Source organism: Papio anubis, chromosome 4 (genome assembly GCF_008728515.1).
Source record: "Papio anubis isolate 15944 chromosome 4, Panubis1.0, whole genome shotgun sequence".
In the NCBI taxonomy this organism is placed as follows: Eukaryota; Metazoa; Chordata; class Mammalia; order Primates; family Cercopithecidae; genus Papio; species Papio anubis.
In genome coordinates this window covers 4,378,525-4,393,494 of record NC_044979.1, presented here as the reverse complement: position 1 = coordinate 4,393,494, position 14,970 = coordinate 4,378,525, and the positions used below count along the sequence as shown (strand labels likewise).

Sequence of the window (14,970 nt, the reverse complement as noted above, 5' to 3'; positions counted from 1 at the left end):
GACTCCTCCCCCTCCCACAGTTCCCCCGTCTGCCGCCACCATATCCTCACCGAGGAGCCCACGGGGCCAGCCTCCCACAAGCAGCTGAGATGAGCTGTGGCAGGGAGCTCGCCCCACCCCTGTGGATGGTGGGGGGCAGCTGTGTAAACCCCCGACTGGGTCCAGTGGGCTCCTGTCTCCCAGAGACAGGTTGTCTCTGGGCTCAACTTGGGATTTTCTTCACCATTTTTTCTTTTGGATCCTACGTGCTTGTGTGTATACACACAGACACCCTGGACCATGTGCTAAGGAACAACAGAAATGCCTCATTTTTATTTATTCATTTGTTCACGTAGCTAGTGGAGGAAGCCAAAATAGTTCTCCCCAAAATATTGAGACCTGCTAAGTGAAAGACATTGAAAACACAGGGAGTCTCTGCCTCTGCCTGTGTTTACCAGACACCAGGACATCCATCCTTCCTTCCTGGGGACGGCACCTGCTCACCAGCCCAGAGAGGGCCCCCGCCGTTGCCAGGGACTCTGGGGGCAGATTGTATTGCCTTCTCACAGGTTCCCTCCTTTTAAAAGACTGGAGGCCAGGCGTGGTGGCTCACACCTATAATCCCAGCACTTTGGGAGGCCCAGGCAGGTAGATCATCTGAGGCCAGGAGTTCAACCAAGACCAGCCTGGCCAATATGGTGAAACCCCATCTCTACTAAAAACACAAAAATTAGCCGGGCGTGGTGGTGCACACCTGTAATCCTAGCTACTCAGGAGGCTGAGGCAGGAGAATCGCTTAAACCTGGGAGGCAGAGGTTGCAGTGAACCTAGATCACACTACTGGACTCCAGCCTGGGTAACGAGAGAAACTCTGTCTCAAATAAATAAATAAATAAATAAAAGACTGGAGCTGCTCTCTCCTTTGCCAGGTCACTATGCCGAGAGTTATCGCTCTTTGTTAAAACACTACGTGAGCAGGGCCCCTAAACCACTGCCTTGAGAGAGACGCTGGAATTGAGGCCCCCGCCATGGGCAGGGCACAGTGCACACCAGGAAACCTCTTCTGGTTTTCCTCTTGTTCATCTGACTTTCATTTTCAGGACAGTGAGAGTGTCTCGACCAGGAACTCATAAGGGTTGAGAAAAGAAATTATATTTTCTCCTCCTTACTAGAAAATGTCTAAAAATATCTCTAACTCCACACTTGATATTATGGCTGAGCTTGAGGTAAAATCCAGACAGACAACAATTTCCACCTGACAAGCCCCCAGCCTGCAGGCGTCCTGCTGCTGGTCGAGGTCCAGAAACCGGAAGGACCCCAGCCACTTCGTGGGGGAAGCAGAAGACCACGGTGCGGGGCAAGGTCCCAGCAAGGGTGAGGCAGGGACCCAGGCAGCACTGGCCCAGAGCACTGAGGCCCAGAGCACCAAGTGGGTGCTGCCAAGGCTGGGCCGTAGCAGGAAGCTCATGGGAAGAATCCCTCTGTGGCCAAACAGGTGCAAGACGGAGGCCTCCTCCCAGGAATTGGGAACAGAGGGCTGTGCAGGTGGAATGGGGGCTCACTGGCTTGACTCTGAGCCCAGAAGCATAGAACCAGAGCTCCACAGATCCCTGCCAACGCCTAAGGCTCATCCCAGAGCCCGCGTGCTTGGAGTCACAGCTCTGGGTGAGGGCCCAATAGCAGCAGATGGACCCCATGTAGCAGGGGCTGAGTCTCCCAGGAGGGGCTCTGCAGTTGTGGATTAACAGCTCACGGTCGAGAAGCTTCTACACCTGGAAGTGCTACAGAGTTACTGCAAGGGTGCTTTGAATATTTAATGTGAACATACTGACTTGGCACTAAATAAATAAAAGCAATAAATAATTATATTGGAATGCTAAGGTTGCTTTTTATTTGAAGAGGGGTTTTCATCCTTGAAATGGATGGAAAATATGGCTCTAGACTACAGGGAGACAAAGGACCAGCAGGATGTGCACTGAACCCTCTCTCCCCTCTTCGACCTCGCAGGACGATGCTGAAGGAGCAGTACATCGACAGGACGCGCGTGGCCGTGTTTGGGAAGGTGAGTCTGAGCCACCCTGGTCTGAACACCCCTCGGTTCCAATGTGGCCTGCACCATTACCCAGGCCTAATCCTGATTTATTGAGAACGTCTGTGGTCTGCTGGTGAGCAAGTAATTATTTTTTTTAAAGCAAGAGCCTGGGTGCTTAGTGATTCCAGCCGTGGGAGGTTTCATTGGATCAGCTCATTTTTCAAAGTTTCTTTTTACATTATCTGGAAGGAAAGAGAAGAGAAGCCAGGTCCCCGCAGGAGAGCTCTAATAAGTTCCTAATGACTTTTCTCCCATCTGCCTGCTGTAGCTCTTGGCATGGTAGCCCAGGAAAGAAGGGAAGCAGGAATCTATTTCTGGATATCTTGATGTGCAGTAACAACATTAATTACCACGTCTACTTAGGCGGAAGGACAGGTGTGGGGAGGGTCGCGCAGTGAACTCTCAAACCAGAGCCGCTCCCAACTGGTGGCCCTTGTCAGAAGGCTATAGCCTGGGACAGTTCAGCTGTAGCTGAGGCCCACGGTTTGGAGTTAGGTCCCTGCACGGCCACCTGCTATGGCTCTGGTACCTGGCCCCTCATTCTCCTTAGCCTAGACCTGGGGCCTCTTGATCTCAAGAAGGTCAGCACACAGATGGGGCAGCACAGACCCTCCCTCCGAGAGTGACCCTCAGCACAGGCCCTGCCGAGGAGGCCTTGCCGTGACGCCCCCGCGGTGAAGGCTTGGACAAGTAATCAGCACAGTGCCTCTTACGTCATCGCCTCCAAAACCTCAGAGCCCAGCATGCACTGGAGACCCAGCCCTGCCCTGTGGGCTGCTCCCAGAAGCAGGGGATGCAGGAGCCCTCCCACACCTCTTCCTTACCTGCTGGAGGTAAGGCAGCCAAGAGGAGGGCCGGTGGCTTCTCTCCTTGTTCAGAGCCCAGGCACAGAGCCCTAGAGGTGCATTCCAGGCGCCTAGACGTCCACTCACTGCCTGTGAGGCCCGAAGCCACTGGGTCATTGGTGGGTGTGACCTGGGTGTCAGTAGCCATCACCTCTCCCCACCCCCATGGAAGTGACTTCCCAGCAGACTGGCAGCTGATAGGCAGGCAGCCTGGGCCATGGTCAGTCTTTTCCAGTCCTCACTCTGCCCCAAATGCACATGGATGCCACTCCTGAGGGCCTGGTCTCCTTCCTGTGTCTTACATACAGCCCACCCTCTCAGGGCCTTTCATAGTTCACTTCTGGACAGAGAGGCTTTCTCAACAGGCGGTTGGTCCGGAAGCACAGGCAGCTTGTGCCAAAGGGAAAGGGGACCCCATGCACCTGTCAGAGCACAACTGATGCACCCCCACACCCTGTACCCCCACACTGAGTTCTGCTGAGGACATGTGTCCAAGCTCCGTGCTGGGTATCTTTGCTTTGCCATTCTGCCCAGTGGATCCTGGGCCTCTTTCCAGAGCATGAGCATTTCTGGTTTAACAAGCCTTAGATAGAGGTCCGTAGACCCCACATGGTATTTCTCCTCCGACGAATAAAGCATCAGTCCTTTTAGCAGCTTGGTATGTTGCAGCCTGTCCGTTCTGTTTTGTCGCACGTGCCCCAGTGATCCAGCTGCAGCCTTTGTCAGGCATCACAGGACCTGGGACACAGAGCCCAGGGAGCAGCAGCTGCCCTGCACCCAGAGGTGACCTGGGGAACAAGGGGGCAACTGTGCATTATGTTCTGCAGGTTCCCCCCAACACCCAAAATCCCCCCTGCAGAAGATTGATCATCTCTCATTTAAACCAAAGCAGACAACGTGGTCCTGCAGGGAGAGTTTTAAAGAAAGCAGAGAATGACAAGTAAGGACGTGTGGCGTTCATTGACAATAAATATTGTTTGTAGAAAGTGAAAATCCTCTTTCATTGTCATTAGACAAGGTGCCCCTGCCCTATTAAAGGAACACACCGGAACAATCATGCAGGCCATAAATGGTTGGTCCTGGGGGAGTTTGGCATCACTTGCGCTTCATGGTCTCAGTCAGGTACCTGGGTTCTCTACACTCCATGCTCCCACCAACACACATGCTCACAGACTCACATACACATGCATGCTCACCCATACACATGCTCACACACATGCTCACACATACACATGCTCACACACACATGCTCACCCATACACATGCTCACAGAGTCACATACACATGCATGCTCACCCATACACATGCTCACCCATACACATGCTCATACACACGTTCACATACACATGTTCACATATACACATGCTACACATGCTCACACACGTTCACATACACATGTTCACATATACACACACTCACCCATACATGTGCTCACCCATACACATGCACGCACACATACACATACACTCACACACACAATTACATACACTTGCTCGCACATACACACATGCTCACACACACGATTACATACACATGTTCACACATACATGCTCAAACATTACATACACATGCTCACATGCTCATACACTCACACAATTACATACACCTGCTCACACATACACACGATGACATACACATGTTCACACATACACACATGTTCACACATGCTTACATACACATGCTCACATGCTCATACACTCACAATTACATACACCTGCTCACACATACAATGACATACACATGCTCACACATACGCACATGTTCACACATGCTCACATACACATGTTCACATACGCACACACATGCTCACAAGGCACACGTGATCACACATAGGCTTGCACAAGTTTACACATATGCTCCTACACATGCTCACATACATGCTCTCACATGTACATGCACACACAATATTACACACATGCTTACACATGTGCTTATACACATACACCCATGCACATGTTCACACATCACACACACACACCCATATACTCACACATTCACACACATGCTGCCACATGCTCTGTCTCTCACACATACCTGACACAGTTCCTTGCTGTACCATGGTTCCCTCGGGGTCTTCCCTTTGGGGGCTGCAGCTCGTCTGAGCATCCAGCCTTGAAGGCATCGAGCAGGCGAGGACGTAGCACTTTTCTCTGGGGAGGCCTGCATTGCAGTATGGCTTCCTCATCCCCACCGAGGGCAGGGCAGGGCAGGAGTCTAGGACTTACCTGTATACAGAATACCTGGGAGCGTCTGTCTCATGTCGGCCCTGTGCTGAGTATGTGCAGACCAGGACTTGCGCCCTAAGCCACTTGTTGGCCCCTCCCTCAGAATCGTGTGCAATGGCTTGGCCTAGCCCATAGATAAGGGAGGCAGCAAGAAATGCCTTAGAGAGACGCTGAGCAGGAAGGACAGCACCTTACACCTGTGCAGTCCGCACTTGCCTTTCCAATTTGCCGTCGCATTTATCCTCACGTCCCTTGACACCAAGGCCCAGAAGCCGAGAAGGCGCACATCACATAATGCTGAGTTGGAAGGGAGTTTGCTTTTCATCTCTTGTTACTGCCGCGTAAACAACTTTCCAAGTGACACATTTTGTAAAACGCGAGAACCTGCATGGAACTGGCTGCTCTGGGGCTGTCTCCCTGCCCGAGGCTGCTTCGTGCTGAGTTACCGCCAGGACTCCAAACTGTCTTCTTTCTGCGTTCTCTCTAGGATTATGGTGGCTACCTGAGCACCTACATCCTCCCAGCGAAGGGAGAAAATCAAGGCCAGACGTTCACCTGCGGCTCTGCTCTCTCTCCAATAACAGACTTCAAACTCTACGGTAAATAGCCCCGCAGAACCAAGCGCCGGACCCCACCCCCGCCCGGCCCCCTCCCTGTGTGGCCCCACAGCCTTCCCTTCAGCACCACCGTCCCTCTAACCATAGGCGCCTCCAGTCCACAGTCGCCACCTTGGGCTGACGCAAGAACCTGGGGAAGGAGAGGGAAGGGTCTCAGGTGATACGTTTTGAATGAAAGTGGTCAACCCCCAGATGCCTACAAATCACATCGCAATGAAGAAGACCACGAGTTGGAAACAGCTAGTGCTCCGCTGGCAGCAGTGGGGCGAGGAAGCCGGGGTGTGCAGGAGGGGAGCAGGTGCCGCAGGCTCTGCCGGGCCGCCCTCCTTCTCTGCTCCCAGAATCTGGATAGGGCCCTGCCCTGAGTTCTATGCCTGGGCATGGGTATTTGGTAGGCAGGTGTTACTGGATAAAGAAGGGATGGTTGAGAGGGAATTGCCACCGGAGAGCGATTCAGCAGAGGTCCACATGGCTCAGCTCTGCCTTCCTATCTCCCTGGCCATGCAAACGGCACCTGGCCAGCACCTGTCCTCAGAGAGTGTGGCTTTCCATGGGCACAAGGCAGAGACGGGGTCCGGGTGACCTGCTGTGGGGACCAGATGGAGATGAGCCCACCCAGGTGTGGGAACCAGACCTCTGTCCAGGCACAGAAGAGCTTTGCTGTGTTTGGGGGCTCCAGGCCCCTGCATTCTCCTCCTTATGATCACCTAACCCTTTTTCTCTGAATGGGAGTGGCTCTGTGACCTGAACCCATTTCTTAGAATATACAGAGAGGTCTTTTCTGTGACTCCAAGAACTTGCATTCAGGTCAGGGCTCCGTGGCAGCCAGGCTGTTCACTCCAGCTGTCCCCACCCTAAGCAGTGCTGGCATGTGAGGTGGAAAAGGAGGGGCTTCCTGCTGCTGGTCCACAGCAGCCCTGCCGGAGCCTGACATTCCCTGTGGGTTAGAGGAACGAGTCCAGCCCCCATTGCCACACCTAGCCCCAGCCCTGCTATGCTGGCTGAGTCCTGTAGACACCGCCCAGCAAGGCAGGGACCACGGTGGGCCCAGCAGCCTCCTGGCTGGTGCAGCCAAGTCTCCTGGCACCTTCACAACAGGCTCGCTCCAGTGCAAATTTCAACTCATAATTACACACGAACTCTCCTGGTCCAAAATGTGAATCATGTAAGAGGACGTTTTCCTCGGGAATGCGGGTGGCACCTTCAAGCTGAGTGAGACTTTCTTAATTCTTTCACCATGCTGTTTCAGATTTGTCTGATTCAAACGCACATAAAAGCTGCCATCATGTCTTGATGGGTCACTGTGCCCAAAACCAGCCAGTCCAGTCCTCTTCATTGTCTCCCGGGTGCCCTCAGGCTTACCCTGCAGGCCGGGGACACTGCTGGAGCCCTTTCCGCCCTCGGCCCTGGGAGAAGCCCCTCACACTCCTCCGGTCGCCCAGCTGTGACTGCAGGGCCTCATGCAGAACCAAGAGCAGGGATGTGCCTGGGCTTTTTAAAAAATAAGTAAATCTTGATGGAAACGTGCTCTCTTGACCACCCATGCCCTTCCTAAGTGTTGAAGGAGGAGGTTATCCTATTTATTTAGGAATCAGATTAACTGGGTTTTGCTTAATTCAGGTTCTGTGGTACTGATGAAAATTGCAACACTGGCAATTACACATGTTAAGGTTCCCGTTGTACTGTCTGAGGCCCCTTGTAAAGACCCAAATGATTTAGGTGGTGTTTTCAAAAAACCAACGATCTGCCATGCAAGTGACAAGTGGGAATGAGCCTGAACCCCCTCCCCACACCTGGCCCAGGGCCCTCCCTAGAGCTTGGGGGCTGCACTCACAGGGCCTGGAAACCAGAGGTAACCTCCCTCCCTTTGCTTCTGTGCAGCCTCTGCATTTTCCGAGAGGTACTTGGGCCTCCACGGACTTGACAACAGAGCGTACGAGGTATGTTTGGGCACAACTAAAGAATGTGATGAGACCAGTCAGCCTCTGCCAGTCTCCAACCCCGCCCTGGCTCTATGGCCCACTGTGCCTTCCCCAGCCCCACCAGCACCAAAGTCCACTCAGAAACCTCCGAAGGATCCTTCCACCAGACCGTGGCTTGAGGTTAACATGGCCTCTCTGGGTTCCGCCTGATTTCCCATTATAGGACTTGAGGGATGAGGAAGAATGTAAGAGGATATTTGATGGGGGAGTCAGCTCCAGCGTCCACAGATACCTGCCATGCACAGGACTCCTGGCTCTTGCCACAGCCAGAGCTGTGCTGCTCGGGGAGAGGGAGCTTCTTTTCTTTTCTTTTCTTTTTGAGATGGAGTTTTGCTCCGTCGCCCAGGCTGGAGTGCAGTGGCACGATCTCGGCTCACTGCAACCTCTGCCTCCCAGATTCAAGCAATTCTCCTGTCTCAGCCTCCCGAGTAGCTTGCATTATAGGCGCATGCTGCCACGCCCAGCTAATTTTTGTATTTTTAGTAGAGACGGGGTTTCACTGTGTTGGTCAGGCTGGTCTCGATCTCCTGACCTCAGGTGATCCACCCACCTTGGCCTCCCAAAGTGCTGGGACTACAGGTGTGAGCCACCGCACCTGGCCCGAAAGTGAGCTCTTCACTGAGGAGCAGAGAGCCTCTCTGATGCCACCTCCTGAGTCAGACCTGTTGATTTGGTGCAGCTGTCAGACACCGCGTTTCTCCAGCTGTTTGCAGGGAGGGAGGCCAGAGCTCCCAGCCGAGGCAGCACTGCGTTTTCAGAGTGGAAACTTGGACAAAGGAACTGAGTCCATCCAGGGAGTCAGCTCCCTGTGGCTCCAGGTGAAATGATGGCCCTCTGAGGCTACCTGGAGTTGGAGGAAACTCTTCCTTTTTCCCTTCTTCTCTTCCACCCCCTCCTCTTCCAAAAAGGGAGTTAATGTGGGAGAAAGCTGGGTGTATTAGTCCATTCTCATGCTGCTGATAAACACATACCCGAGACTGGGCAGTTTACAGAGGAAATAGGTTTAGTGGAGAACTTACAGCTCCACGTGGCTGGGGAAGCCTCACAATCATGGCTGAAGGCAAGGAGGAGCAGGTCTCATCTTACATGGATGGCAGCAGGCAGAGAAAGCATGTGCAGGGCAACTCTGCCTTACAACGTCATCAGCTCTCGTGAGATTTATTCACTATCATGAGAACAGCACAGGAAAGCCCCGGCCCCATGATTCATTCATCTCCCACTGGGTCCCTCCCACAACTCGTGGGAATTATGGGAGCTACAAGATGAGATTTGGGTGGGGACACACAGTCAAACCATATCACTGGGCTTCTGAGATCTGCCCTGCATTTCTTTGCATATATAAGGCATCGCGGGTTCTCCAGGAACTTAGTGTTTTCAATACACTTCACCTACCTTCTCAGTCAGGTTTCCAGGCAGAACGCCTGGCTTCCCACAGAGCAGCCCCTAACTCTCCCCTTGCCCCCGCATGTGCAGATGACCAAGGTAGCCCATCGAGTCTCCGCGCTGGAAGAACAGCAGTTCCTGATCATTCATCCCACTGCTGATGGTAAGGACTGAAAATGTTAATTCACTGTGTATCTGGTAAGAACCTCCCCCTTGATGGCACCATGGGTTTTAACAAACGTCTTCCTCTCTTTCTTTTTTTTTTGAACAGAAAAAATTCATTTCCAGCACACAGCAGAACTCATTACACAACTAATTAGGGGAAAGGCTAATTACAGCTTACAGGTACAGTACCCATGTTACTCTGTTTTGAACCTGGAGCAAGACATTCCTTTCATGGAGAAAGACCTGACGGGTGTTCAGGGCATTCCACTGCAGCAGACACACCTGTGCTGTGGCGGTCGGTGATGAGCAGGGTCCCAGCAGGTTGGAAAATCACCACAAGCTCAGCGTTTTCTTGTAATTAATGATAGCTCCGCTCTGTACTTCAGCCAGGTTTAAATCCCTTTAGGACAACCAGCACCCCGTACTCCCACCCCAGCCCCACTCCCCTCCTCTGGGCAGTGAGAGGACCAAGCCAGCACCCGCCCTGCCCAGCAGTGTGGCTGGGGCTATCCCGGTGTGGGGAGTGGGACTGTTGTCCTGGGTTGGTGAGAGAGGTGCTGGCGGGCCCTGAGCCTTGCCCCACTGCTTCCCTCTGACCAACACCACACATTACTACACACTGGCAGGATGTCCTGGGGCCATCTGTAGCTGGGAAGTAGTGAAAGAGGGGTGCCCTTCCCAGAACTGAGCCCACTTTCCCAGAACCAACCCATGGCCCATCCACAACAGCATCAAGTGCTGACCCAGCCGCCCCAAACCTGGGCTCTTCCCAGTGATGCACAGGGCTGTCTCTGGAAACTTCTGCCATTTCCTTCCTGCCCTCTGCTCCTTTGGTGAAGCAGATATGACCCAATGGTCTCTTCAGGTCTGAGATGAATGAGAGAGCTCCTTGGAGACAAATGACAGGCACCCTGCCTCCCTCAGGGAGCTCTTGCCCTGGGCTGACCACTGCCTTGGCCTCCAGCATCCCTGCCTGTGGGAGGGAGGGACCACATGTGGGCTTGATTAGGCAGGGAGAGCTCCAACCAGAAGGGAGTTGGACCCCATTGTGGATGAAGAGGGGCAGAAGGACGCGGTTACAGCACCCTCGAGTTTCCTTGTGAAAGACGTTCAGATTTCAGACTTTTTCATAGTGAGTGTGGCAGTTGCATGGCAGTGTTAAGCACACTGACCATGGAAGCTCCAAAGGTCCATCTGTATGTGCTCGTGTGGGCAACTCCCCAAGATATGGGGTGAGCTGAACCCCCCAGGTACACAGCAGCCTGCATCTCTGCAGGCTCCATGGGTATCAGGGAGCGGGACACACCCAGGGACAGGCGTGTGGTCACGGCAAAGGCCTTCACAGGCACCCCATGCATCTGGAGCCAGGCCCAGCCCCAGGTAAGAGCACAGGAGATGGGGGCCTGAGGCAGGAGGAGAAAGCTTCCTGCACCATACCTCTTGTACTACTTGATGTTTTAATGATATATCATAGCCTAATGACAGCATTAATAAATACTTCAAAATAAAGGTGAATTTTACCCTCCAAAAAAATACAAGGAAGGCAGAAAGAGGTAGTCTAGTGTCACAGAAAAATGTGGGTTTTGGGTTGGATGCAGGGGCTCACACCTGTAACCCCAGCACTTTGGGAGGCTGAGGTATGGGGATTGCTTGAGCTCAGGAGTTTGAGACCAGCCTGGGCGACACAGCAAGACCCCATCTCTACAAAAAGTTTTTAGAAAATAGCTGGACCTAGCAGTGTGTACCTGTGGTCCCAGCTACACAGGAGGCTGAAGTGGGAGAATCACTTGAGCCCAGGAGGCTGAGGCTGCAGTGAGCTATGGTCACACCATGGCATTCCGGCCTGGGCGACAGAGTGAGACCCTGTCTGAAAAATAAAAGAACAAAAATAAGATGCAGGCTTTGAACTCCCACATGTGTACAGGTGTTTCACGGTGCTCCTAGGAGATGGTGGTGTCACTGCACTGGCAGTAGAAATATTAGCCACCATCCTGTTGGCATCTGGGACTAAACAAGCCTACATTCCAGGCCTCGCTCTAAGCACGTCGTGGCTGTAAGATTGTTTAATTCTCACAAAGTGTTATGAGGTGGAGTCTACTGCGATTATCCTCCCCACCCGACATACCTGGAATCCCAGGCTCAGGCAAGTTACCCGTCCACAGTCCCAAAGGAAGTGAGCGGCCAGGATGCAAAATCCGTGGGGCCAGCCTGTGGGCACCCAGGGCAGCACGCAGCCCCTCCGCGGGAGTTTCCCACAGTCAGAGTGTAACAGAGAGCACAGGAGCGTAATGGCGCGATCTCGGCTCAGGGCAACCTCCGCCTCCTGAGTTCAAGTGATTCTCCTGCCTCAGCCTCCCGAGTAGCTGAGACTACAGGTGTGCCCCACCACGCCCAGCTAATTTTTATATTTTTAGTAGAGACGGGGTTTCACCATGTTGGCCAGGTTGGTTTTGAACTCCTGACCTCAAGTGATCCTCCTGCCTCGGCCTCCCAAAGCACTGGGATTAGAGGCATAGAATTCTTTCCATTTCTTTTCAGAGCCTGACACCCTGAAAACTTGGGCTGCAGCTCTGTAGTCCCCAAGCTTGTATCCATGTTGCAAATTCAAGCAAAAAGATCCAGAGTCTAGAGTGTTGAATGAAGAACTTCCCAAATTTTTCACCCAGTTTCCACGGAGCATTTGCTGTGCCTGGCAAGGGATAGGCACCCCGGGGAGTGGCGGTGTTTGAAGGCTGGTTGGCTTCATGAATGGGTGCTGCATTTCCACGCTAGGGGAGGACCCCCTCTGTCTGGGACAGCCAGGCAAAAGTCCCAGGAGGAAGGGGCACTTCCATCAGGAGTGACATGGTTAGGAAACTCTCTTCATCCACTAAAATCCAGCCCTGGACGGGGCCCAGGTTTCCCTGGGCTCCATCCCTCCCGTGCGTTCCCGTCCCGCGGGGAGGATGTTCCGGGGAGAGTAATTGCTCCGTGCCTTCCTTGCAGATTTACCCCGACGAAAGCCATTACTTTCACAGCGCCAGCCTCAAACAGCATCTGTACCGGTCCATCATCAACTTCTTCGTGGAATGCTTCAGGATCCAGGACAAACTGCCCACAGTCACAGCGAAAGAGGACGAGGAGGACGACTAACCTCTCAGGTCGCTCTAAGCACAAACGTGGCTCTTTCTACAACCAGATGCAACTGAGGGATTTCCCTGCCCTCCCTCTTCCCTGGGAGGGGCGGGGCGGGGCGGGGCCGGGTGTGCCACAGCATGTGTGTCTCGGATGCAGTTTTGCTTGGGAAACAAGCTCCTTCCCCGGGGTCCTCGCTCGCGGCCTCCATGGCACCAGGGACAACTCTGGCCCCGCAGCAGCGCCTCCTGCTGGCGCCCGAGAGACCGGCACGCCGTGGCCCCTCCCCCAAGGAACCGAGCAAAGGATGGTGGCGCCAAAGCCCGCGCGAGCCCACAGAACACCGGCCCCTAGATTCCAGCCACCCGGCGGAAGCATGAGACCCGCCCACGAGCCTCTGTGTTCCCGTTCGCAGCATCACACCCTGTCTCACGTCACAGTGCCACGGACACAGCAGTTACAGCACAATCGTTTAGCAGTGCGCGTTCATAGATGGGCTTGCTACGTCCTGTCATTAGGACATCCAACATGGTGAGGGGTTACAAGAAAACCCTTTTCTGTACAAAGTCTTACTGTAGCTACGCTAATGGTTAGCCTGATAGAATTAACTCGTATTTTTCTATGGTTTTAACCTGATGCTCCAGTGTCTCTGTCACGGGGTGGTTTTGCTGTTTTGGGTTTGGCTTTGTTTCGCTCTCCTTTCTCCAGTCCACGTGTAGACTTTGCGCTTGTTTGGATGAAGAAGCAGATCAGAAGTAACTGCTCCCTCCTCAAGGCTGTCTTCAGAGGTCTTGGAGACGCTCCTAAACACTGAGGGGGAGGACAGCCAATAGTACCCATTAAAAGAAATACGTAAATAAAACCTGTCTCCCACTGAGCTGTGCTAGGGCTTGGCTGTAGATGTGCACTGTCTATTTACATCCGTCCTTACAACCATCCTTGTCCTCCTTGGTACGGTATCAAGCTTTTTCCCATGACATTTGGTTAAAAAAAAAAAAAAAAAAAAACAGAAAAAAGACGAAGGGTCAACTCCACCCCCAGGTCTGCTGTGTGTGCTCGGGCCACGGGAGTCCTGAGGGTTCTGTGGGCCTGCGCGCTTCCCTCTCCCATCGTCGGGGGAGGCTCCGTGACCTTCCTGCCACGAGCAGGAGGTTGATGAAGTGCTATGTTAGCCTTGTAAGATACACTCCCACCAAATGTGCGGCCGGTGTTCCCAGTGTATATTTCATTCTGTTGTATATAAAGGAAGCAGTGTGTGTCAGGCCTCTGTGCAGTCAACCCAACCTCCTCCCGCCAGTGCTAACCCCGTGTTGAGCCTGCATGCTGACACTCTGGCTGATCTGGACTCTAGAAGTGCTAGTTTGAAATATATCCATTACTGTCATTTCCTTTTGAGCTTGTGGACAAGCTGAATGTCAGGACTGACTTCTCCAGCTCCCAGCCCTGCGGGGGTGTCCTTGGCATCCTGTCAGCAGAGGAGATGCATCCCTGTTGCATTTTGGCGTTTGGGGTTTTGGGTTTATCCACACGAGCTCTGAACGTCCGTTATAGTTAGGGTGATTGGAGGGTCTCTGTCATCAGATGTTTTAAAGGTGAGTCACCACCATTTGTGAAAGGACCAATGTGCTGACAAAAGGACCGATCCGAGTGCTACGTGACTGTGCGTTTGCTATTTCAATGGGCCTGAACGACTACAAAGCCAGCTCGGTCTGGAAGGGGAAGCCAGCTCTGGCCACGACACCTGGTCGGAGGGACGTGGGGATGTGGCATGGTAGCGTCTGTTCATCCATGGAATAAAACATTATTTTACCACTCGGATTGCTCCTTTCTTGCTCATCCTCCACCATCTCACCTTAGAAAGAGTGCAAGGCTTCAGGAGACTTTCAGAGTACCCACGGGGCCCCTCCAAGATGGATGCGCGGCCTCAAGAGCCTGGCGTGTGCCAAATGAAGGTTGCATCCATGGTAGCAGCAGTCTGGGTAATAGAGAAGGAGGCAACCAGTCAAATATATCAAAGCCCCAAATCAATCCAAGAAACTGAAATTGAATTTTGTCTTAGAAGTCTTAAGGTGGAAACGCAGAGCTATTCCCTAACCCCGAGAGTGAAACTGATTCTCAGTGGAAGCCATAGCATTGCCCACTAGAAAACGTAAATTTTTTTTTTTTTTTTTTTGGAGAGATGGGGTTTCACCATGTTGCCCAGGTTGGTCTCAAACTCCTGGCTTCAAGTGATCCTCCTACCTTGGCCTCCCAAAGTGCTGGGATTATAGGCATGAGCCACCATGCCTGGCCTAGAAAACTTTAGAAACATGTCTCCATCTGTTGGAAATGGATCCACTCATTTGCTGTTATCAATGTCTGATGTAAACATGGCCCAGCCTGAAAGCCAAGGGATTGAGTTAATTAATTAATTACTTAATACCTCCCGATCATGGAGCAGCTGCTGCCTCTGAGACAGGGGATCAGTCCTGACGGCCCCGCTGAATTAGCTGATTCTTGTCACCCTGTGGATCAAGAATCATGGAAAGAATGAAGGAGTTAAAAAGGAGAAAGAAAGAAAGAATCAAA

General features: G+C 52.8%; 1 protein-coding gene across 3 annotated transcripts in view; it reads left to right on the top strand.

Moving 5' to 3' along the window:
* Nucleotides 1–14,214, top strand: part of DPP6 (dipeptidyl peptidase like 6) — a 1,015,511-nt gene extending 1,001,297 nt beyond the window's left edge. For all 3 annotated transcript variants that reach the window (XM_017957362.3, XM_009204279.4, XM_017957361.3), the window contains exons 21-26: nt 1,987–2,041; nt 5,629–5,740; nt 7,640–7,698; nt 9,214–9,286; nt 9,395–9,468; nt 12,274–14,214. In XM_017957362.3, the coding sequence (XP_017812851.3) occupies nt 1,987–2,041; nt 5,629–5,740; nt 7,640–7,698; nt 9,214–9,286; nt 9,395–9,468; nt 12,274–12,420 (520 nt within the window). In that variant the 3' untranslated portion in view covers nt 12,421–14,214. The remainder of the gene's footprint in view (nt 1–1,986; nt 2,042–5,628; nt 5,741–7,639; nt 7,699–9,213; nt 9,287–9,394; nt 9,469–12,273) is intronic.
* Nucleotides 14,215–14,970: the final 756 nt, after the last annotated feature.